Source organism: Anabrus simplex, chromosome 1 (genome assembly GCF_040414725.1).
Source record: "Anabrus simplex isolate iqAnaSimp1 chromosome 1, ASM4041472v1, whole genome shotgun sequence".
In the NCBI taxonomy this organism is placed as follows: domain Eukaryota; kingdom Metazoa; phylum Arthropoda; class Insecta; order Orthoptera; family Tettigoniidae; genus Anabrus; species Anabrus simplex.
In genome coordinates, this window is record NC_090265.1 from 491699346 (window position 1) to 491722095 (window position 22750).

The window sequence follows — 22750 nt, forward strand, 5'->3', positions numbered from 1 at the left end:
ATATAAATGCATCTGCACTGAGGCATTATTTGCAGATCACACACACTCTTTGTAAAACAAATGTCAGCTGAAGCTTTATATTTCAGACCAAAGGATTATTAAACATTGATTTCTGGTCACACTCTGAATTATCTGGAGGTTAAACTCGGCCATGTGCAAGAGGATTACTTTGACCGTCATCTCAAATGCGATAACACTGCAAGAGACTTGAGTCAAAACTCGAAGGTGTATGTTTCAACATATGTGCCACAGTTCAAAGAGGCCTGTCCACTTCCTGGATTTTAATTTTGTCTTCATTAGTAAGTGATATCACAAATTTTCCATTATCCATAACTGGGCTACACAAACATGCACCACGCTAGCCAACTTAACATGATTATGTTTCTAATCTGTACGTAGACTATCGGATGAAAAACCACCGTATCACTCAACACAGAGTAAATTTCTAACTTCCGAATGGAATGCGAATTACAAGCACAAACAGGCTTTCTGGAGGCTAACAACTTGCTTCCCAAAGGTGTAATTTACCCTGTAAAGTTCAGGAATACAAGACCATTTCTTGTTTTCGCGCAACTTTCTCTGACTGGCCTCCTGTTGTGAGGGCTCCAATCTGTGTTTGAAATCACGTTCCTTTCACAAGCGATGACAAAGAACATTTTCAGTGCTACGAAAAATGTGATCGTACTAAGCAGTAAAAGTGAACATTTGTGATGCAATAAGTGAAGTATTTTTATATAGATATAATACGGCGTAAATCAGAACTTTGAATATACTACGTACGACGCGAGAAATTGTCTTAATGAAGAAATCCACTAACAAGGTTTCATTGAATATTCTCACGTCTGCTTGAATTTCCGAAAGGCTATTCCCATGTAAATTCATAGTAAATTCATAGTAAAAAGTTTATCACTACTCCACTGGCACTTGAAATATGTAGGTTAAATTAGGTTAGATAATGCTATTTGAATACGAAAACTAAAACCTTTGCTTCAGAAGCCACTGGAGTGATACTACAACAATTTTTCAGAATGAAATTGAACATATGCGTTCACTTTATCTCGGAATTAGAAAACTTACTACTCAATAAGCCGTAGTATTGAAATCTGCAAAAAAGCAAGTTTTGAACAAACTGATTGGCATGCTATAGCGAGTAAATTTTTCGCCGTTACGAATTCTCACTGTAAAGAACTTCTACCATAGTTGAAATAGTTTGGAATAGTCTGAACTCTTTCTGCTTGAGAGCATATTACTCCCCATGCCTTCTTTCTTATGAACTAATCGTCCCATTAACCTGGGATTTATGCTAAATGAATCTTTGAACTATTGTTCCCGGTTCTTTTGCTCATAGTTCCTGTACCGGGCGGTACACCTCCATGACGCTCATTCAAATATTGCGCCAATTTAAACTCCTCTACAGGAGGAGTTTGGAACCTTGAAAACTGAACTAATTCTACTATTTCTTAAAAGATGTCACTACGGTAAATGGTGTAATTTTGAAGTGTTCTGAACTGTGTCTATTTCGATTTGTGTTTGTTTATTCCGTATCAAGAAGTGTGGACATTCTCTTCTAGATGTCTCTACAGAGAAAAAACCAGGATTACGCACTCTGTTGCAAAGGAATAAACCTTCTTGAAGAAGTTTTGTGTTCATAAGTTTTTGACCTTACTAAATTTTGTTCTGTGGTTTGTGGGTTGGCAACATTAATAATTTCTACCCGCTTGTTTTGAATTTAGCCAATCCCAAATTTCTCTAATTAATTTTTGACCAATAACGTATGTCTTCTCCGATATGGAGATGTTGCTTTAAGCTATCCAATAAAGTTGAGGGGGGTGTGTGTACTCATTCTTGAAAGGTCTTGAATGTTCCAAGAGGATATATAAACTGCTGATTTTCTTGTCTCGGTGCCACTTCATCGACATCTTGCTTAGTGTCTGATTATGTAGCAGGGGGCGGGAAGTGCCTCTTTCTTCGGGCAGCAGTTCATCCACAAGGTAATGGCCGTTTAATAACTTTATTTCTTGCTAGCTCAGCAGTTTAACCCTCGGGGCAGGTTCGAAACTTTTCTCATGTAACCTATCTTTAAAATGTAATAGACATTTGGTAAAAATTCCGTCTCTTTAACTACAAATTGGGATAGAGAGTGCCTAACCCTCTCGAGCTCCCATTCATATTGTTTTGAGGCGACTACGTTTTCATAACCGTTTTTCTTCTCTTCGTAATGTAATAAAGTTTTCTTATCATGTCACCTCCTTAGTATGGGATTAGCCCTTGCGTAAGCGGCCTAAGTGTATTAGGAGTGCAAGCTTCGCCTCCATTCTATTTTGTATTATGGGCCAGTAACTTAACCTAATGTTTTATTTTCCTCATGTAAAGGCCCTGTAGGTTGGGTATCAAATACCCCTGTTTCTTGGTGTGCCTTAAGGGCAGATAGAAATGAAGTTTGTTGTAGCCTTTGATAGGCTTGTCAAATTGAGAGCCGGTCTGCTCTTTTTCTTAACACTGTAATTAGGAGCAAGTGCTCCTTGTACTTAGGGGTTTTATGCCCTTCAGCAATGGTAGTTGGGAGCTGAGAGCTCAGGAATTATACTTGGGGCTTGAAGTCCAGATTTTGGTAATAACCCCCCCGAAATCTTGTAATTTCTTTGTACCTGATTTTGGCTTGTTGCTGACTTGTTATTTGTTGAGTTTTGAAAGTCTATATGAAAATTGTTAAACCTTGTTGTCTGTTGAAAATATAACCTTTGTCAAAGTTTTAAATTAACTTTAATTCTGTAGTTGAGACCTATTCCAGCCAGCACCTTCTTTCACCTCTGCAAATCCACAAAACATCGTAACAAGTGGTAGCAGAGCATGGTTGAATGGGTCTCAATTTAGCCCCTTTTGATGGCTAAACATTGCTTTTCATTCGAACTCTAACAATTTTCTCAGTCGCTGGGATTTTTTTTTTCTTTTTTCAAAATTTTTCTGCCAACATGTCCGGCTCTCGCGAGGTCCTCCATCCTTTCTATTTGCGTAAGGAGGAATTACTTTATGAACTATCTATTAGAAACGTTCCATCTGGAGGCACGGTTGCGTTGGATGCCAATAGGTCATATCTGTGTTTTGCGGCGCGCCCACAAACCTTTTCCGAGCTAGAAGCATTGGCTGTGTCAGCCGAAGGGGTTAGGTATGCGGACACACTACGTGTCGCGAGGGAGCCCCCTCCGTCATCAAGTAACCTTCGGCCTACACCTCGCCGAACCATCACTGCCCGTAAATGTTATGCTTGTGGGTCGCCTGACCATCTTCGGAACAAGTGTCCATCAATTAAATCTAGTGGGACAAGGAATGGAGCAGGGTCATCCCAAGGCTGTTTTAAATGCGGCGCCTTTTCCCATATTGCCAAGAACTGCCCTAATGCTAACAGCACCCCCTCCTGCTCAACTTCGGGTGCAACTTCCACCAACAAGCATAAGTGACTAGTGGCTCCGGCTGAGTCGGCAGATTCATCTTTCCTAGGCTCAGCCCAGGTTAAATCCGGCGAAAGATCGGGGAAATGTCAGTCTTCTAATTTATCATTTGAAGGCCCTAAGGAATGTCTAAGCATTGCGGCGGATTCCCCTGCACCAGTACCTTTCCTTAAAATTGAGGTTAATAATGAGCCTGTAACTCCTCTTTTAGATTCTGGCAGTGTTTGTTCTATTATTTCAGCTGAATGGTATTCGAAATTGAAATCTGTTTGTAAACTTCCTGACTATTGCTCGTCTTCGGTTCAATATGTTTCGGCTAATTCTTCTCCATTTGAAATTTTAGGCTCCTTAAATGCCAAAATTCGTATTTCTAAATTTACTTGGAAAGTTAAATTGTTTGTGGCAAAGCACTTGTCTTGCCCCATTATATTGGGAGCCGACTTCATGTCCCATACTGGTCTAGTGCTCGATCTTCAGAGCAAGTCGTGCACATTCAAATTTGCTTCTAATTGTAAAATCCCTTTACTTAAATGTAGTTCTGTGTCATGCTCATCTGTTTCGCCTACCCAGGATGAGATGATGTTAGATCTTAGACATCTACCTGAGGAGCAGGCTGATAGTATTCGTAAGTTGTGTCAGTCATTTCCAGAGGTGTTTTCTGATAATCTTGGTGTTACTGACCTTATTGAATACAAGATTGAGGTTACGGATTCGATTCCAGTCCGGTTTCCGCCTTATAGGCTGTCTCCTCCTAAAATGAAAGCTTTGAAGGAGATCATCAATCAAATGTTAAAAGATGGTATTATTCGGCCCTCTAAGTCGGCGTATTCATCGCCTATTTTCCTTGTTCCGAAACCCCAAGGTGGCTTCAGGCCTGTGATTGATTACAGGGCTCTCAATCGGAAGGTGGTGTTACAATCTGTGCCCCTTCCTGACCTTCATTCTTGCTTTTCCTGGTTTCGTAAAGCTAAGTTCTTCACCATCTTGGACCTCAACCAGGCTTATAACCAGATACCATTAGCAGAGGAATCCAAGCACCTGACAGCGTTTGCCACGGATTGGAATTTGTATGAATACAACCGCGTGCCTTTTGGGCTCCCAACGGGAGCAGTTGTGCTTAAGAGACTGCTAGATAGGGTCTTCTCCGACATCAAATTTGAGTACTTGTACCACTATCTCAATGATGTTGTCGTATTTTCGGAGACCTTCGAAGAACATTTAGATCATCTGAAAGAAGTTCTTAGTCGCCTTCGTAAGGCTGGGTTAACGGTGAAGTTGTCCAAAGTCGCCTTTGCTAAGCCTTGCATGTCGTTCCTAGGGCATATTGTATCGCCCGATGGTGTCGCAGTGGATCGTTCCAGAACAGAGGCCATCCGTGATTTCAAACCTCCCAAGGACATCAAAGGTATTGCCAGGTTCATTGGTATGGTGAATTTCTTCAGGAAATTTATTCAAAATTTCGCCAATAGAGCGGCGCCCTTGAACTTACTTCGTAGGAAAGGCGTCAAATTTGAGTGGGGACTTTCTCAACAAGCCACTTTTGAAGATCTCAAACTAGCTCTGTGTAATGCCCCTGTTCTTGCAATGCCGGATTTCTCAAAGAAATTCACCGTCCAACCCACGCGTCGTCGTCGGCAGTGGCTGCGGTCCTTCTTCAAGAGACCGAACTAGGGAGGCGACCCATCGCCTATGCATCTAGGACTCTTTCGGCTCAAGAAGCCAAGTATTCCATCTATGAACTTGAGGGTTTGGCTGTCTTGTTTGCGCTAGAAAAGTTCCGCCTTTATCTGGAACATGTCAAGTTCGACTTGGAGACTGATAACCAAGCCTTAAGTTGGGTCTTAGGTAGGCCGCGTCGTACTGGTCGTATAGCCCGGTGGGCCATCCGAATTTCTGCCTTCCAATTTGATGTTAGGCATATAAGAGGTACTGAAAATATTGTAGCAGACGGACTAAGCCGTATGTTTTCGAATGATGTAGAGCCCCTTGAACAGGTTCATAGTTCTTCACCTCCCGAGTCCATACTACCTGAGCTTAATGCCATTCTGACTGATGCTCCCACGTTATTTAGGGATATTGAAAAATATCAACGTGAAGATCCAGTGCTGGCTCCCATTATGGAGTTTTCTTCTGGGGGACATGTTGTCCCTTATGTATTGAGGAATGGTGTTCTATGCTGGCTGTCGGGCATGATAAGATGATGAAAGTAGTGGTTCCAGCTGTTCTTGTGCCCATGATCTTTAAGTACTATCATGAGACCCCATTGGGGGGGCATTTAGGCATCTTCAAAACTCGTGAAAAGATCTGTGAAAGGTTCATCTGGAAAGGTATGGACGGTGAAATTCGTGAACTAGTAAAGGCTTGTAAATCTTGCTTGCTTAGTAAACCCACCATGTCCACCAAGGTAGGCCTATTGTCTTCTCATCAAGCATCGCGCCCAATGGAACGTCTGTATATCGACTACGTCGGACCCTTTCCCCAGTCAAAGGGCAATGCCAATAAATTCATCCTGGTGTGTGTAGATGGCTTCACTAGATTTTCTTGGTTATTTCCAACTAAGCTGGCTACCGCTCAGTCAACTATTTCTTATTTAAATTCCATTTTTGCTTCTTTTGGTCCGTGTCAATATATTGTGTCCGACAATGCTAAAGCTTTCACTTCCAATCTTTTCCGTAAATTCTGTTTTGATCTAGCCGTCTCGCATGTAACAACCTCTGCATACTATCCTCAACCATCTCTGGCTGAACGGGTCAATCGTAATCTGAGGTCGGCTCTTATTGCCTATCATCATGAAGATCATTCTAGGTGGGACACGTCCCTGCATTGGTTAGCTTTTGCTTTGAATTCGGCGGTTCATGAATCCCATAAATTTACTCCAGCTTCTTTGATGTTCAAGTTTGTTCCCAACACGCTGCTCTCTAACCTTTGATCTCTGAGTGATATTCTACCTGAGACAATAGATCCGGATAACATTAAAGATCTTTGGAAGAAGGCTAAGGCCAATCTTAAAGTGTCTCATGAAAAGGTTAGGGAAAGATATGATCGTGGACGGAGACCCACCCATTTGAAGGTACCAGCGACCAGGTTATGGTCAAGAATTTTGTTCCCGCAGGCAAGCTTGCCCCCAGATTTCATGTGCCATGTATTATTCTCGCTTTCCTCACACCAGTTACCTTATTACTAAGCAATCCAGTCACCGAGAGGATATTTAGGGTTCACCTGTCGCAGGTGAAACCTGTGTAATTTCAGTGCTAACTTGCTCCGTATAATTTTGAAAGACATCTGAAGGTTATAGTTTTGGTTTCATTTTGAGGCCTTCTGCCCTTTGAATCATGTTCTTTGTATTTAAATATTCATTGTACAACCTCCCCTGTCAGTTAAACTGCTGTCCTGTCCACATAGGCCATTACCAGGCTCCCGTCTCCTGCTCAAACACACCAGTGGCTAATTAAAATGAAATAAAAACTTCCACGCCGCTGGCCCCTCAGCCTCACCACAAAGACTGTACCCTAATATCATTATGGTCCAACAAAATTCTGCCGCCGAGATCTTAATGTTTCAGTGCCCCCGCAGCCGTGCGGCGCCGTACCGCCACTGTGGTGGAGTACGGGCCCGCTCTACTCCAGTGAGGTCAACCAGTGTACGGCGAGTCGGAGCCCTCCTTCCGGCCAAGGCTGATGTGCGGCGCACCACCTGCTAACTGCCTGCGGACTGTAAACAATCGTCGCGTGTGCGGCGTGTTTCACCACCACTACCCCTCTCATAGTAGTGGGAGAGGTGTATCTCAGGGTACTTGAGGGGTCTGAGCGGCCTCCTCTGGACACAAGCAGCGGCGGCTGGTCTGGCCGTCAAAGTAATCGGCAACTAATATACTTATGCAGCTACGTGGACATGCCATATCCACAATTACTACGTCCTTGGATTCAACATCAACATCGGGTGGACTTAGAAAAAAAAAATTTTTTTTTCTCTTTTCTTCTTCCAAGAATTAAAGTTTTCCTTTGGAATTCAACTACTACAACCATAGAGACCTTTCATCAAAAGCTACTACTAAGAAATTCCAAAACTGGATTTTATTTAATCCCACTTATATCAAATAACTTCTGAGAACTTCGACTACTGCAAAATTAGATTTCTCTCTTCTAAATTCTGCAACTCATCAGCAAAACTTGGACTTTTTGGTAACAAAATTTTTGTTTTCTTCGGTGTCACCCCTTGGAAGGACTTTCGGGGGGGGGGGGGGAGGTCAGTACCGGGCGGTAAACCTCCATGCCGCTCATTCAAATATTGCGCCAATTTAAACTCCTCTACAGGAGAAGTTTGGAACCTTGAAAACTGAACTAATTCTACTATTTCTTAAAAGATGTCACTACGGTAAATGGTATAATTTTGAAGTGTTCTGAACTGTGTCTATTTCGATTTGTGTTTGTTTATTCCGTATCAAGAAGTGTGGACATTCTCTTCTAGATGTCTCTACAGAGAAAAAACCAGGATTACGCACTCTGTTGCAAAGGAATAAACCTTCTTGAAGAAGTTTTGTGTTCATAAGTTTTTGACCTTACTAAATTTTGTTCTGTGGTTTGTGGGTTGGCAACATTAATCATTTCTACCCGCTTGTTTTGAATTTAGCCAATCCCAAATTTCTCTAATTAATTTTTGACCAATAACGCATGTCTTCTCCGATATGGAGATGTTGCTTTAAGCTATCCAATAAAGTTGAGAGGGGGTGTGTGTACTCATTCTTGAAAGGTCTCGAATGTTCCACGAGGGTATATAAACTGCTGATTTTCTTGTCTCGGTGCCACTTCATCGACATCTTGCTTAGTGTGTGATTATGTAGCAGGGGGCGGAAAGTGCCTCTTTCTTCGGGCAGCAGTTCATCCACAAGGTAATGGCCGTTTAATAACTTTATTTCTTGCCAGCTCAGCAGTTTAACCCTCGGGGCAGGTTCGAAACTTTTCTCATGTAACCTATCTTTAAAATGTAATAGACATTTGGTAAAAATTCCGTCTCTTTAACTACAAATTGGGATAGAGAGTGCCTAACCCTCTCGAGCTCCCACTCATATTGTTTTGAGGTGACTACGTTTTCATAACCGTTTTTCTTCTCTTCGTAATGTAATAAAGTTTTCTTATCGTGTCACCTCCTTAGTATGGGATTAGCCCTTGCGTAAGCGGCCTAAGTGTATTAGGAGTGCAAGCTTCGCCTCCATTCTATTTTGTATTATGGGCCAGTACCTTAACCTGATGTTTTATTTTCCTCATGTAAAGGCCCTGTAGGTTGGGTATCAAATACCCCTGTTTCTTGGTGTGCCTTAAGGGCAGATAGAAATGAAGTTTGTTGTAGCCTTTGATAGGCTTGTCAAATTGAGAGCCGGTCTGCTCTTTTTCTTAACACTGTAATTAGGAGCAAGTGCTCCTTGTACTTAGGGGTTTTATGCCCTTCAGCAATGGTAGTTGGGAGCTGAGAGCTCAGGAATTATACTTGGGGCTTGAAGCCCAGATTTTGGTAATAACCCCCCCGAAATCTTGTAATTTCTTTGTACCTGATTTTGGCTTGTTGCTGACTTGTTATTTGTTGAGTTTTGAAAGTCTATATGAAAATTGTTAAACCTTGTTGTCTGTTGAAAATATAACCTTTGTCAAAGTTTTAAATTAACTTTAATTCTGTAGTTGAGACCTATTCCAGCCAGCACCTTCTTTCACCTCTGCAAATCCACAAAACATCGTAACAGTTCCCAAGCAACAATTAACCTAGTTTTCATTGCATTGTGAAACCACTCGTGCAAATACAAGAACGTCACTTTCATTCTGTGTAAAATATGGTCTCTTCTCCATTAGTAGACTATAAGGTAAATATAAAGTCAATGAATATAAACATTCTTTTGAGTCTCTACTGCACACATCTGAAAATAACTCAGCTTAACTGTTGTGACAGTAAATTTTTAAAAAAGATTGCTGCATTTTCTTAGTGCTCACACCTGAATCACCTCTGTCCACTGGGTAAAGCGACACTCAAATGTTCCCCATCGCTGAAGGGTTAAACATCATGTTCCTGAGGAAGCAAGAGGGAAGGATACTCGGATGGTTGTATAGTCCAAAATAAGAACTACTCTATGATTAGAATTTGCACTGCATTAGCCAAAAGCAAATGATTTGACAGAATCTCTCATTTCTTCCCTGTTGGAGGACATTCAGGGATTTTGGCCTAATAAAAAGATGCACCCGGAAATATGACTGTATTTATTCCGTCAAGGAATATATTGAAATCATTGCAAATGCAGCAAAAGGAAACCAATTTATAGCGAAACTTGTATCACACAAGGATTTTTTAAATGTTGTGACATGGTGGCAAAGATTTTATAAAAGGGGTTGCTTGTTGATAGAATCACAAATGAAACAAGTGTCTCCAGATGCTAAAGTAAGCTTATAGCCTACTATGTTCATGGAGTTCAAGTATGACTCCAACCATCCGGAACAAGTTTGTACCTCAAATTTCATTGGAGGTTTAGTACAATGTACTTTTCAGCTGCAAATAACTACACCACCAGTTGTGCAACTTCCTGACCACTGTGCATATACTGGCCCAGTTCATCTCAATGCCAACAAAATAAAAGGTCTTGTTTAAACTGATGTGTTACATCCCTGAAGAACATGATAGCTTTTACAGGGAAATTGTTGCATGACTTACTACCAAAACAGACAATGATGGCTGAAAATGAATCTTTCCATCTTTATTGCATATTCGCTAATGTCCTGCTAATTTGCACTTTACCAAGCCAGTTGGCCATGCAGTTATGGGTGCACAGCTATGAGCTTGCATTCGCAAGATAGTGGGTTCGAGCCCCACTGTCGGTAGCCGTGAAGATGACTTTCTGTGGTTTCCAGTCTTCACACCTGGCAAATGTTGGAGCTGTACCTTAATTAAGGCCACAGCTGCTTCCTTCCCACTCCTAGCCGTTTTCTATCCCATCGTTGCCATAAGACCTGTCTGCGTCAGTACGACGTAAAGCTAATTATTAAAAAAAATTGCACTTAGGTATGTTTACACACATTTGATATGCTTTGAAATATAATAACTATTAACAGTGTCATGTTTATATTTTATCACTTTTCACAACATTGACATTGATTTATGTAATTGTTCACTACAGTAATTCAAGAAAGGGCTCAATTATACATATTTAAAGTAACACAGTGTCTTAGTCTTCCTCTATGGCTATGAATCATGCATACTGAAAGCCAAGGACGAAAAGCGCATCAACACATTGAATGTGATGCTGGCGGAGGATGCTACGAATACCTTGGACAGAGAAAAGATCTAACTCCTTCATAATCAAAGAGTTTGATGTCCCGAATCGGCTTTTCACTCTTGTTAGATGGAAAATTTATTTGGACATGTATTAAGGAGAGAAAATAGCCTTGAAAAATTAGTTGTTCAAGGAAAAGTAAACAGTATCAGACTGCGTGGAAGAGCTTCCGGAAGAGGGATAGACCAAATCAAAGACGCAACTCACGCACCTCTTTGAGTGACAATTCAGAAAGCAGAAGACTGTAGGCAATGGTGACTGCTGGTGAATACCATCAAATAATAAAAGTAAGCATGAGATCATGATAATCAAACATGAGTTATGTGAATGAGAAGAAGAATGAGTTAACTAATGTGTTTACCACACATTGCAAACTACCAATACTTTTAAGCAGCCAGACTCCAGCCAAGAAACATATAACATTCAAATTAATGGGACTAAATATTCACAAAATATGTTTAATGTCTCTCCTGAAAAATTAGGATTTAGGTAATTGAGTTGTTTCTTAAATGACTGATTCAATTACAGAAGAGGAGTGGTGAAAGGAGAGGCAAAAGTGAAGAAGTCCCATCAATACTCCAACCTGGCAGGAGCTGGACAAGGGGAAATGAAAATGACGAAGGCGACGATGATGATGAAAAGAATAAATCCATCTTCATACAGACCATGAAGGTCCCTGGAGGAACAGAAGGCAAAGACTTCTTCAGCTCCCAATTTCCTTACTAAATGAGAGAGTGGTATGCTCTATGCCCGGCTGACTTTGCCCCTAGGAATTAACCTGAACTTATTTCTGTAGGTTGAGTAAGTCCTAGAACCATATGCCTCTTCAGAAGTTGAAGTCTCCTCATTTCTCATTTCTAATCATGATGGGGAATTAAACCTACATTCTCCAGATGAATCGAGCATGCTTTTACCATTTTGGTTAGGCTGCCCCTTGTTCACACAGATACATGTTTAAAAAGCTTCCTATTATAAAACTATAAATGAGCAGCACATAGTAATTACAGTATACATTGTATGAAGATTTAATAGTGAAGATACATTACTGAAACCATTCTCTTCAGGCAAGTTAAGATATTTAAAGGGAAACATAACTTGAATTTTCAGTAGAGGAGATTATGAAGTCTCCAGCCAACTTTTAAAATTCTAAGTCCAAATACAACCATGCAACAGTGTTATAGATCCAGAATATATTACCAATATTTATTACTTACAGAGGTTGCACCTTTATCTTCCACAAACCAACGCCTTAGCATGGCTTCAGCCTGACCGACACTTAAGTTAGGCTGAATTGTTAGAAGTTGGGTCTTTATCTGATTCGCCAATAGCAGCCGTTTTAACCTCCAGAACAGGATACAACGGGACTTCCGCCAAGGTACAATATCCTGCATGGTAAGAGCATATTATCATGTCTAGTGTTGAAGAAAAGGGCAAAGCAATAGAATGTTACCATCCAAAATTAATTCTGTAAAAGATGCATTTATAACTATATAAATAAAATTACAATATCTCTATTTAAATAAATACCATAAGGATGCATGCAGGGGAAATAATAACACATGGCCCAAAATTTTAATTTTAACCATCATTCAGAGGAGAAAATAAGGTGGATATCTAGATGACCACAAACATGGACAGTACTAGAGAGAGAACTGAGAAAAGTAAATAAGCAGTTAAGGGGAAACATAAACCTTAGTCTTCTGATACGACCTATGCAATGGGCAACATCTGCTGACCTCTGAACTTCTCAATATTTTGAAGCAAGGTTTCGGTCTACACTTAGACTCAATTCATATGTACCTGGGTAGAATCTCATGTGTGGTTCATGTGCCCAATGAAATAAAAATGTTCACTCTTCCTCACCTCAAAAAAATCCTCCTGGCTCTTTTGCCAGTGAAGAAGACTTGCTTAGAGAACCGTCATCTACATAAATATGCTCAGTACAACATTAACAACACCATCAAGTCCTACCCTATACAAAGTCATGCACCTCAACTAACAATCAGTTAATGTAAGAGCAAAATCTGTCAGTGACTTGACTACCAACACTAGCCAAACAATTATTTATGTGATCACCACAACAATTGCTAATCTAGAAACATCTTCTACTCCATATCCACTTTAAGGACCATTTAAACCTCATCCTTCTACCTTCTCAGCATCAGTAAAAAAAAAAAACACACACACACACACACACACTCTCTCTCTCTCTCTCTCTCTCTCTCTCTCTCTCTCTCTCTCTCTCCCCCCCCCCCCTCCACCTGCAGAGCCCAGGCACTTGACTACTTCAATACCCACTTTTCTCAGGTCTATTGACAGAGATTATACTAAAACTATTTGGCTATATGATGTCTATTCCATTAATAAGTATTGTTGAAAATGTATACAAACTTAGGGGTATTAGATTCAAATAATAATGATCTGGAACTATTTGCAGGCAAAAGGAAAGAATTGGCATTATACATATTACCCTGTATTTATGACTGACAACATACACTTTGTCCTGAAGGGCCATTTTTTAAGGTACTTCATACAAAGAACACTTTTCATATATTTCAATCAGGAACAAAATCAGTTATAGTCCAAAATACAAGATCTAGTAAGAGGAAGTTGGTGGCAAGAAATCATTCTTTGGAATACTGTAGTAATTTTCTTTTCACATTAAAAAATTAAGGCTTCTGATAACCCCCACTTTTTGTACACTGAAGGTTATACTGCTGCAGTGCAGTGGTTAAGTTTGGAGGATCAGAAAGTGCCTAAAATGCACCCAATAACAATATACTTCAGTTTCAGAGAGCTAACATCATTATAACAGAAAGACACAAGGTCAAGAAGAAAGTGTAAGATCAAAATAAAGAGAGAGATAATGAACACAAACTCAAGATCCAGTGGCAAGGATGGTAACTAAAATCATACCTGAATTACTCCTTTTTCTTGCATGCGCTCAGGTGTATCATGAAGATCTGCAAAATGGACAGCTACTTGATGGTACATGGGCATCAAAAATGCCTCTCGATTGGCTATTCGTTGTTCTAATTCTATTTTTTGTTCTTGGGACAAATCTGATGACACTTGTAATTCAGCACGAGATGCGGTGATTATAGGATCTAATCGGTACATGGCTTTCCTCAGATCTTTTGCACGGAACTTGATCTCTACAATTCCTTCAGGTTCCAAGACGCCACCTCTGTATTTCAAAATAATAAAAAACATTAAATTATAATCAACACTATCTTCTAAAGTCAAAAAGATTTCAGGACGGAAACATCCATACTAAAAATTACTTAGTAAGGAATTTTTAAACTCCACAATTACACAAAGAATGGATAGCAAAGACCTTGATTATGGGTTATTATACTTTACCCAAAATTTGAAGTTTCTCCTGAAGTTTTCCACTAGATGAATCTATCCAAATTATTTTCCAATCATTGTTTCATTTAACTAATTTTATTTATCAATACCAACATTCTTTAGTTCTTTGCTTAATTGTATCTCCTTATTTACAGTTTTTTTTCTATTTATTTTTAGACAGGTAGATAATACAGTAATACAGTAATTTATTAGGCAAACATTACCTCTCCTAAATGAGCATCAAAATTAAATTTCATTACGGCTTTCACAGCCAAGAATACTGGATGTGTTTGTTTTCAATTCATAGCAAAAAATTCTGGTTTCCCGCTGAAGATAAGACATTTTTTCTTGTTTGTATTATAAGATGGCACCAATAATTTGCCACAGACTAGATGATCACTTTAACCCAGTGAACTCGGATGATGAGGCACGCCCGCTTGCGAGCACATGGCCTACAACTCGGATGACGAGCTGGGCTCGTGCACTGCCAATGCTCAGATATCTTTCTATAGTCCACCCAGTTTCTAACAGACGGCTCCTGTTAAGATTTTCATATACTAGAAGGTTGAGATAAGGGTTATGTCAAAGTTTTCCCTTTATTATTATTATTATTTAGCGTATGACATTAAAAATAAAAAACACACAATCACAAATTAAATATGTAGGTTACAATTTCACCATCAAGCTCTGCAAATAGTCTATACAAGAAGGATTTTGGTCAAGAAAGTCTTTTGGGCTACCCTGATAAGCACTCAGGGGGCACTGTTCCACTGTATGACGAACTGTTTGCTTAGGAGCACCGCAGCTACATTCCGGGGAGGGGAGTTTACCCCATTTATAGAGGAAGTCAGCGCACTTTCCATGGCCTGTCCTGATAAGATTGAGGGTTGTCCAGGTTTTGCGAGGTAGGTCAAATCCTTTTGGAATACTTGTTACACAGGGGAAGTTCTGATACTCAGCTGGAGCCATAGAAGTCCATTCTTGAAACCAATCCTGCTGCAGGCTGAATTTGTCAACCAGGATTTTGGCAGTCCTTATTGGTGGATTTCTGGACCGAAGTCTGTTGTTCAAGGCGTAGGGGATATCTCCATGAATTGGCAGATTGGAATTCCTCGACAGCTTCTGGTACTCATGCAACAAGGCATTCTTTCTCTGTACGTGAGGTGGAGGAATATGGCTCAGAACTGGTAGCCAAGAAGTGGGGGTAGATTTTATGGTTCCCGATATAATGCGTAAAGTACGATTTAGCTGAGTATCAACCAGTTTTGTGTAACAGCTGTTCAGCCAGACTGGAGAGCAATATTCTGCAGTTGAGAAGACAAGGGTGAGGGCTGAGTTCATAAGGTCGAAGCAGAAGAACCCCAGGTGGTGCCACACAGTTTGTGGATGATATTGTTCCGTGACTGGAGTTTAGCTTTTGTCATCTTCAGATGTTCCTTGAAGGACAGTGTTCTGTCAAGGGTTACTCCAAGGTATTTTGGGTGTTTGTTGTGGGGAAGTCTAGCGTTCTGGAATTTGACATTAAGTTCATAGTGGGCCAGTTTGTTGTTGAGATGGAAACATGAGACTTTTCTTCCCCTGGCACTTGTATGTGCTTTGTCCTGAGTTTTCCCGTTGATCTAATATTTGCTGGTGTGTGTTCTGAAGAAAGGAAATGAAAATCTTTGTTATCCTTCCATCTGAGGCACAAAATGTTGTTTGACGACCACGTTTTGTATTCACCTCTTTGTAATACTTTAAATGAAATATCAGGTGGTATGTTTTATTCTGTTGGGCCTGACAGTTCCTACAATATTTGTTTGTTTTTACAATGAAGTACCACATGATAATGTTTGCTTGATAATGTTCTGGTATAGTCTTTGGTGAAATAAAATTAAAATGGATGCGAAGATAATGTTTGCTTGATAATGTTCTGGTATAGTCTTTGGTGAAATAAAATTAAAATGGATGCGAAGATACCACTTTTTAACAACATGTATTGTGGTGAATGCTGATCAGGAATTGCTGAAAGAATTGCACTTGTTTGATACTCTGTCATTTTTTTGTGATTATGTTATTTATGTTGCCAATATGTAACCTATTGGCATTAATTATACTAGGAGAGCTCATGAAAATCTTCATGAATAAGTTGTCAAGAGCTAAAAAGAAAAAATTGAGAATTGCAAACTGTTGCATAACTGATGTGACTGTGAAATGCGGTGAATGGTTGAATGAAAACATTTACGTCCTGTCTTCCAGCCCCTGACGTTTATGTTGTCAGGTGAAGTGGTCATCTGAGCGAGAGTGAGTTATTGCTTGCCTTGAACTATTACTGGCGAGGGGAACTGGAGGTGAAGGGGAAGCTGCAGCAACAAGAGGGGAGGAAGTAGCTTGTTATAATACATTGTTTCTTTCTGTAGTTTCATTAAGGTTATGCATGGGTTTTGCCTTTGGTCAAGGTATACACTGTGTGTAGATTTTCAAGAATATTTAAGTATTTTCCTTTATTGGCTGTTCGACTGATTTTCATGTCTTGATTAATTGTAGAGAACTTATGATTGCAGTCATTCATGTATGCATTCATTACTGAAAATCTTCTATGTTTGTCGGCATTTACAGGTTCCTTGTAGCATATGGCAAAAAACCTACCGGTTGTAAGTGGCAACGCATTCAGCATACTTTAATTTGTAAACTCCGGATTGCGTGTATTTATTATTATTATTATTATTATTATTATTATTATTATTATTATTATTGACAGTACGGGTGTTGCAGAATATTTTGGCGTTTGTGTTGATGATTTTGAATGTGAAATTGAAATTGTGTTTCTTAAAAATATTTGTAATTTGGTACATATTGTTATAAGTGAAAGTAACACATTCTTTTTTCTCCTTTGAATCTTTATTCAAGGTGGTGAGTGACTTAATATTTATTTTGTTGATAATTATGTTAACATATTCTTTATTGCAGCCATTATAGATAACAATCACGTGTATATGATTAATTTCTTTCTTGCAGTCTGCATTTGAAAGGGGGATGTTCATAGCTCTATGAATCATGCAGTAGAAAGCAACTTTTTATGTGTGTGTGCGTGAGTGTGGGGGGGTGTAAAGAATCCTTTCAAATAACACTGATTGTCTGGGTGGCCTTTCTTTATATATCAAACTTAAGAGATTTGTTATTTCTGGTGATTTTGAGATCAAGGAAGTTGACTGTTTTTCTTATTTCTGGTTTGTGTGTGAATTTAATATACAGACTTAGGGAGTTAAGGTGATCTAAAACAGTTTTACTACAGATTATTCATTGGTCTATCATGGTAAGTACATTGTCTACGTATCCGGACCAATATACTTCTAATGTTATTGATTATTTATGTGCTCTCACTTAATTTGTCAGGTGACACTAAGTGCATCACCAGATGCCAGCAACGACATGGAGTGCCAAGAGTTTTGACCGCCCTTCAAAAATCAAATTCCTCAACCAGGGCCAAACCTGCAAACTTGGGATCATGAGTCAGATACTCTACCAGTGATAAGCTTATAGCATTAGAGGTAACATAGACATAACAACAACAACTTCGACTTTCATGATAGGATTTTTCAGGCTTGTAGGCTGCGGCTGAACTGAGTTTCTAGTTCCCAGTTTTGCCAGAAATGGCACCTGGTATATTCACTATTGATCTTCAGAGAGGACAGAAGCTTCAAACTGCTGGGCACAGTTTCTGGCAAAAGCTGGAAACACAAATCAACTACAGCCTACAACACTGGACATTTTTTCAATGAACTACATAGAGTATATTCACTCATAAGATCCTATGTATTATAACGGTAATAGGAAGTGAACTAACCTGCTTTCTGGGTCGGCATACATCTCCATGTGTCTTGGATTGATAGTGGGATCCACAACAGCCCAAGCTCCTCCTCTCAGTTCCCCATTAGGTGGAATGTAGATGATAATTGGCTGTTTGTACTCTCGAAGGCCATCCACAATGTATGCACCAAATTTCACAACTTGCTCATACATATCTGAATTAAAGAGCAATTAATTAACCTGATATAATAATAATAATAATAATAATAATAATAATAATAATAATAATAATAATAATAATAATAATAATAATAATAATAATAATCATCATCATCATGCTGAGAATATTTATATATATTCATATGACTCTGGCTGAGCCACCATACGCCACCTACACACTACGTTTTCTTTGTCCATTCTGACATGTCACGATTGTAATCTCCATGTCTATTGTTTCACTGCATCCATCTGTAATTTACGTATGTAATAAATAGTGTCATTTTAATATAAACCGTGCTGATCTTATTACTTTCCATAACATCGCACCTTTTCAACAGGTTACGGGCCCAGAATGCGCGGTGGAAAGTGATTAAATGTGTAGTGATAAAATACAGTGAAAAATAGACGCGTGAAAATATTGTGTCGCGCACGGTTGGCAAGGTTGAGTTAAACATTTAGCCAAGTGTCTTCTGCGAAGAAATAGTGCGTGAAGATGAACACTTCAAGTATGGTGCGCATCGAGACGTTATCAAAGGACAACTTTGACATGTGGAAAATTCACATGAAGGCTGTGTTAGTAAAAAATAGTACATGGGCGTACATAGCTGCGATAAAGGTTAAACCTGAACCGGTTAGCGAGAATGCAGCCGCTATTACAGAATGGGAAGAACGTGACAGTGAAGCAATGTCAGATATCATCTTGGCGATTCAACCCTCGGAATTGAAAGAAGTAAAAGATTGTGTCACTTCGCGCGAACTGTGGCTGAAACTAGAGTCGATTTGCCAATCGAAGGGGCCGGCGTGGAAGGCAACATTATTAAAGCAGATCGTGCTTCAAAGAATGAGTGAAGATGGGGATGTACGCAATCATTTGCGGAGATTTTTCGACGCCTTGGACAAGCTCAATGGTATGGACGTGGCAATCGACGATGATTTGTTATCCATATTACTTCTGTACAGATTGCCAGTCAGTTTCGAATACTTTCGGTGTGCGATAGAATCTCGCGACGAACTTCCAAAGCCAGAGGTATTACGCATAAAAATTGTCGAAGAAAGTGACACGAGGAGCAGATCGAAGCAACATGATGCAAACTGTATGTCTGTTGAACGAAAATACAAGAACAAGAATTATAGAAAGCCCGCAAGCAAAGTCGATAAAGGCGAAAAAGGAGTATCCACATCTCTTCGTTGTTATCGTTGTAAAAGGATAGGTCATAAGGCGAAGGAGTGCAAATCGAGTAAAAATGATCATGACAATGCTCACAAGGCTGAAGGAAGTACCTCGCTATGTATTACATCAGAACTGAACTCGTGCAAGTTTGTGACGGACCGCGGCGCAGATACAGTGTGGTGCCTCGACAGCGGCTGTACATCGCACATGTGTAAAAATCTGGACTATTTTTCACAAGTAGAATCCAATGTTTCTGACAATTTAAAGTTAGCGAACAGTTCTACATCGAAAATAAGTGCAAAAGGTGTTGTGACAGTGTCAGTGAACATTGATGATTGTGATAAAAGTTTCAACCTATGCGATACATTATACGTATCCGATCTGCGTACTAATCTACTCTCAGTCAGGAAGATCGTAGACAGGGGTCACCGTGTAGTGTTTGACAAAACATCCATTGAGTTACAGATGCAAACGATAGTACCTTATTCATTGCACAAAGAAAAGACGGACTTTATTACGTTAATGGGTCGTTCACCGAAGAACAGGGAAAACTTGCCCGAGCTGAAGATACGCGCAAAGGATCTATTATGGACTGCCACATTCGATTGGGACATCTAAACATAACAGATCTACGTCAGGCAGTGAAAAATAAAAGGATAGAGGGAATCAAAGTCATCGACACTGAAGAGGATTTTGAATGTGAGATCTGTCTCCAAGGAAAGATGACAGGTACCCCTTTTCCGAAGAAGTCCGATACGAGAATGGAACCAGGGGAATTAATTCATTCTGATATTTGCAGCCCTATGAGGGTTTCCTCGAATGGAAATGCGCGTTACTTTGTCACATTCGTCGACGATGCGATTGGATGGTGCGAAGTGAAGTTTCTTCGTCAGAAAAATGAAGTCGTTAATGAGTTTCAGGACTTCAAAAAATGTCTGGAAACACAGAAAAACACGAAGATAAAGATTTTGCAGTCTGATAATGGAACGGAGTACGTGAATTCCCAATTTGACGCATTGTTGAAAAGCTGTGGGATCCTACGACGACTGACGATTCCGTGTAACCCGGAACAAAATGGAGTAGCGGAAAGGAGAAACCGTACACTCGTCGAGATGGCCAGATGTTTATTAATGCAGTCCCGACTTCCTCCTTCTTTCTGGGCAGAGGCTGTTTCAACAGCGAATTACATTAGGAACAGATGTCCTACAAGTAAACTGGGTGGACGAGCTCCTTATGAAGCCCGGACTGGAAAGGTTCCAAATGTTTGTAAATCGAAAGATTTGGATGTGAAACCTACTGCCTAAATCGATCGCTGAACATAGTAAAATTCGACCCTCGGGGGAAAAAAGGGCATATTCCTCGGATATGCGGAGCAGTCCAAAGGTTTCAGAATTTGGATACCACAGGAACGAAAAGTGGAAATTTCACGTGTAGTCAAGTTTTTGAAAGGAGACAGAAAAGAGCAAAAATACGATCTTGATATTTTTCCAAGTCAGCACCCAAATGTAGAGCACTTTGATGAAGATCATCCCAGGATAGAGCCAGAGCAGGTTGATCCTTTCATCAATGTAAAGATAACTCCTAGAGACACAGAATATACAGAAAGCACCAAAGATCTGGATAGTTCTGAAGAAGAATTTTTTGGTTTTGAAAATGAACCAAAACCAGAAATACGACAATCTCGACATGCTCCAGGGAGACCAGAAATGATTCGTCCAGGCCCACGAGGCAGACCTCGAAAGCTTTACCAGGAACACGGTGGAGGACAAATTGATTCGATATGTCTGGCTGAGGTTCCAATTCAGATGGCATTTTCAGGTCCAGAGAAAACTGAGTGGATGCTGGCGATGGCAGATGAATTTGTCTCTATTCTAAGAAACAAGGCCTGGGATCTTGTAGACCGCCCAGAAAATAGGACGACAATTGGAAGTTGCGTAGTCCTTGGGAATAAGTACGGAGCAAATGGTGAAATCACAAGAAGGAAGGCTAGAGTGGTGGCCAGGGGGTTTTCCCAGAGGCCAGGTATAGATTATACTGAAACATTCGCACCGGTAGCACGACTCAGCTCAATACGAATAGCTATTGTGCTCGCTGCTCATCATGGAATGTATGTCCGACAATTCGATGTAGCAACTGCATACTTAAATGGAATTGTTGAAGAGGAAATCTTTATGGAAGTACCAAACTACACCAGGGAAATACTCAAATTCATCGTAGAGGAAAGTAATGCAACATCTGAGATCATAGCTGAAGCCAAGAGGATGCTGAAGATGTTGAGCAAGGATTATGTGTGCCGTATTAAAAAGGCTCTGTATGGCTTGATGCAGGATGGCCGCTGTTGGCACCAACACTTGAATGAGCAACTACTAAAGCTTGGTGTCAAACCAATGTCTGGCGATTCAAGCATCTATGTAAAGGGTTCTGATGCTGATGCTCTCCTAATCATAGTTTATGTTGATGACATTTTAGTTTTGTCACGGAACTCAGGAGAAATTGATGAGGTCCACAAATTTCTACAGAAGTCGTTTGAGGTCAAAGACCTAGGAGACATTAAGTACTGTCTCGGGATTGAGTTTTCTCGAGATGAATCTGGTATCACCTTGAAACAGAAAGGTTATGTTATGGACATCTTGGTTCGCTTTCGAATGTCTGATTGAAAGCCCGTGGCCACACCAATTGAAGCTGGAATTAAACTGTCAAGATCAAATACTTGGTCCAAGGATGATGGCGAGAGGCCCCCTACAGAGAGCTCATAGGTGCTCTTATGTATCTATCAACTGCAACACGTCCAGACATATCTCATGCAGTGAGTGTCTTAAGCCAATACAATGATTCTTTTGGCAAAGAACACTGGCAAGCAGCAAAGAGGATACTGAGGTACCTGAAGGGTTCTTCTGATGTGGGAATCAAGTTTGGAAGCGATACCAGTAATTTAACTGGCTATGTAGATGCTGATTGGGCTGCATGCATCAACAATCGCAGGTCATACACTGGCTTTGCCTTCACAATGTATGGCGGAGTTGTATCTTGGGAATCCAGGAAACAACGGACAGTGGCATTGTCCTCAACGGAGGCTGAATATATCGCCTTTAGTGAGGCTTCAAAAGAGGCAGGGCACTTACTACGACTAGCAAGGGAGATAGGCATTAACAGCGTGTTGATTGTACAGCTATACAACGACAACATTGGAGCTCAGAAGCTTGCTGGAAATCCTGTTTTCCACTCTCGGACGAAGCACATTGATGTGCGACATTACTTTGTATGAGAGGTTCTTTCATCTGGGGACATTCACCTTGAATACTTGTCAACTGAGAAGATGCCTGCAGATATATTAACCAAGGGACTACCGAAGGATAAGCACTGGAAGTGTTTAGAGTTTCTGAGAGTCAGAAGACTGAAACATTGAAGCTGGTTCAGCCTTCAAGAGGGGGTGTTGAGAATATTTCTATATATTCATATGAC

At 40.2% G+C, this 22750-nt stretch overlaps 1 protein-coding gene across 2 annotated transcripts in view; it reads right to left on the reverse strand.

Moving 5' to 3' along the window:
* ACC (acetyl-CoA carboxylase) overlaps nt 1–22750 on the reverse strand; it is a 391497-nt gene that overhangs the window by 17230 nt on the left and 351517 nt on the right. For both annotated transcript variants that reach the window (XM_067135322.2, XM_067135321.2), the window contains exons 37-39: nt 17936–18113; nt 13675–13945; nt 11973–12143 (exon numbers count right to left, since the gene is read on the reverse strand). In XM_067135322.2, the coding sequence (XP_066991423.2) occupies nt 11973–12143; nt 13675–13945; nt 17936–18113 (620 nt within the window). The remainder of the gene's footprint in view (nt 1–11972; nt 12144–13674; nt 13946–17935; nt 18114–22750) is intronic.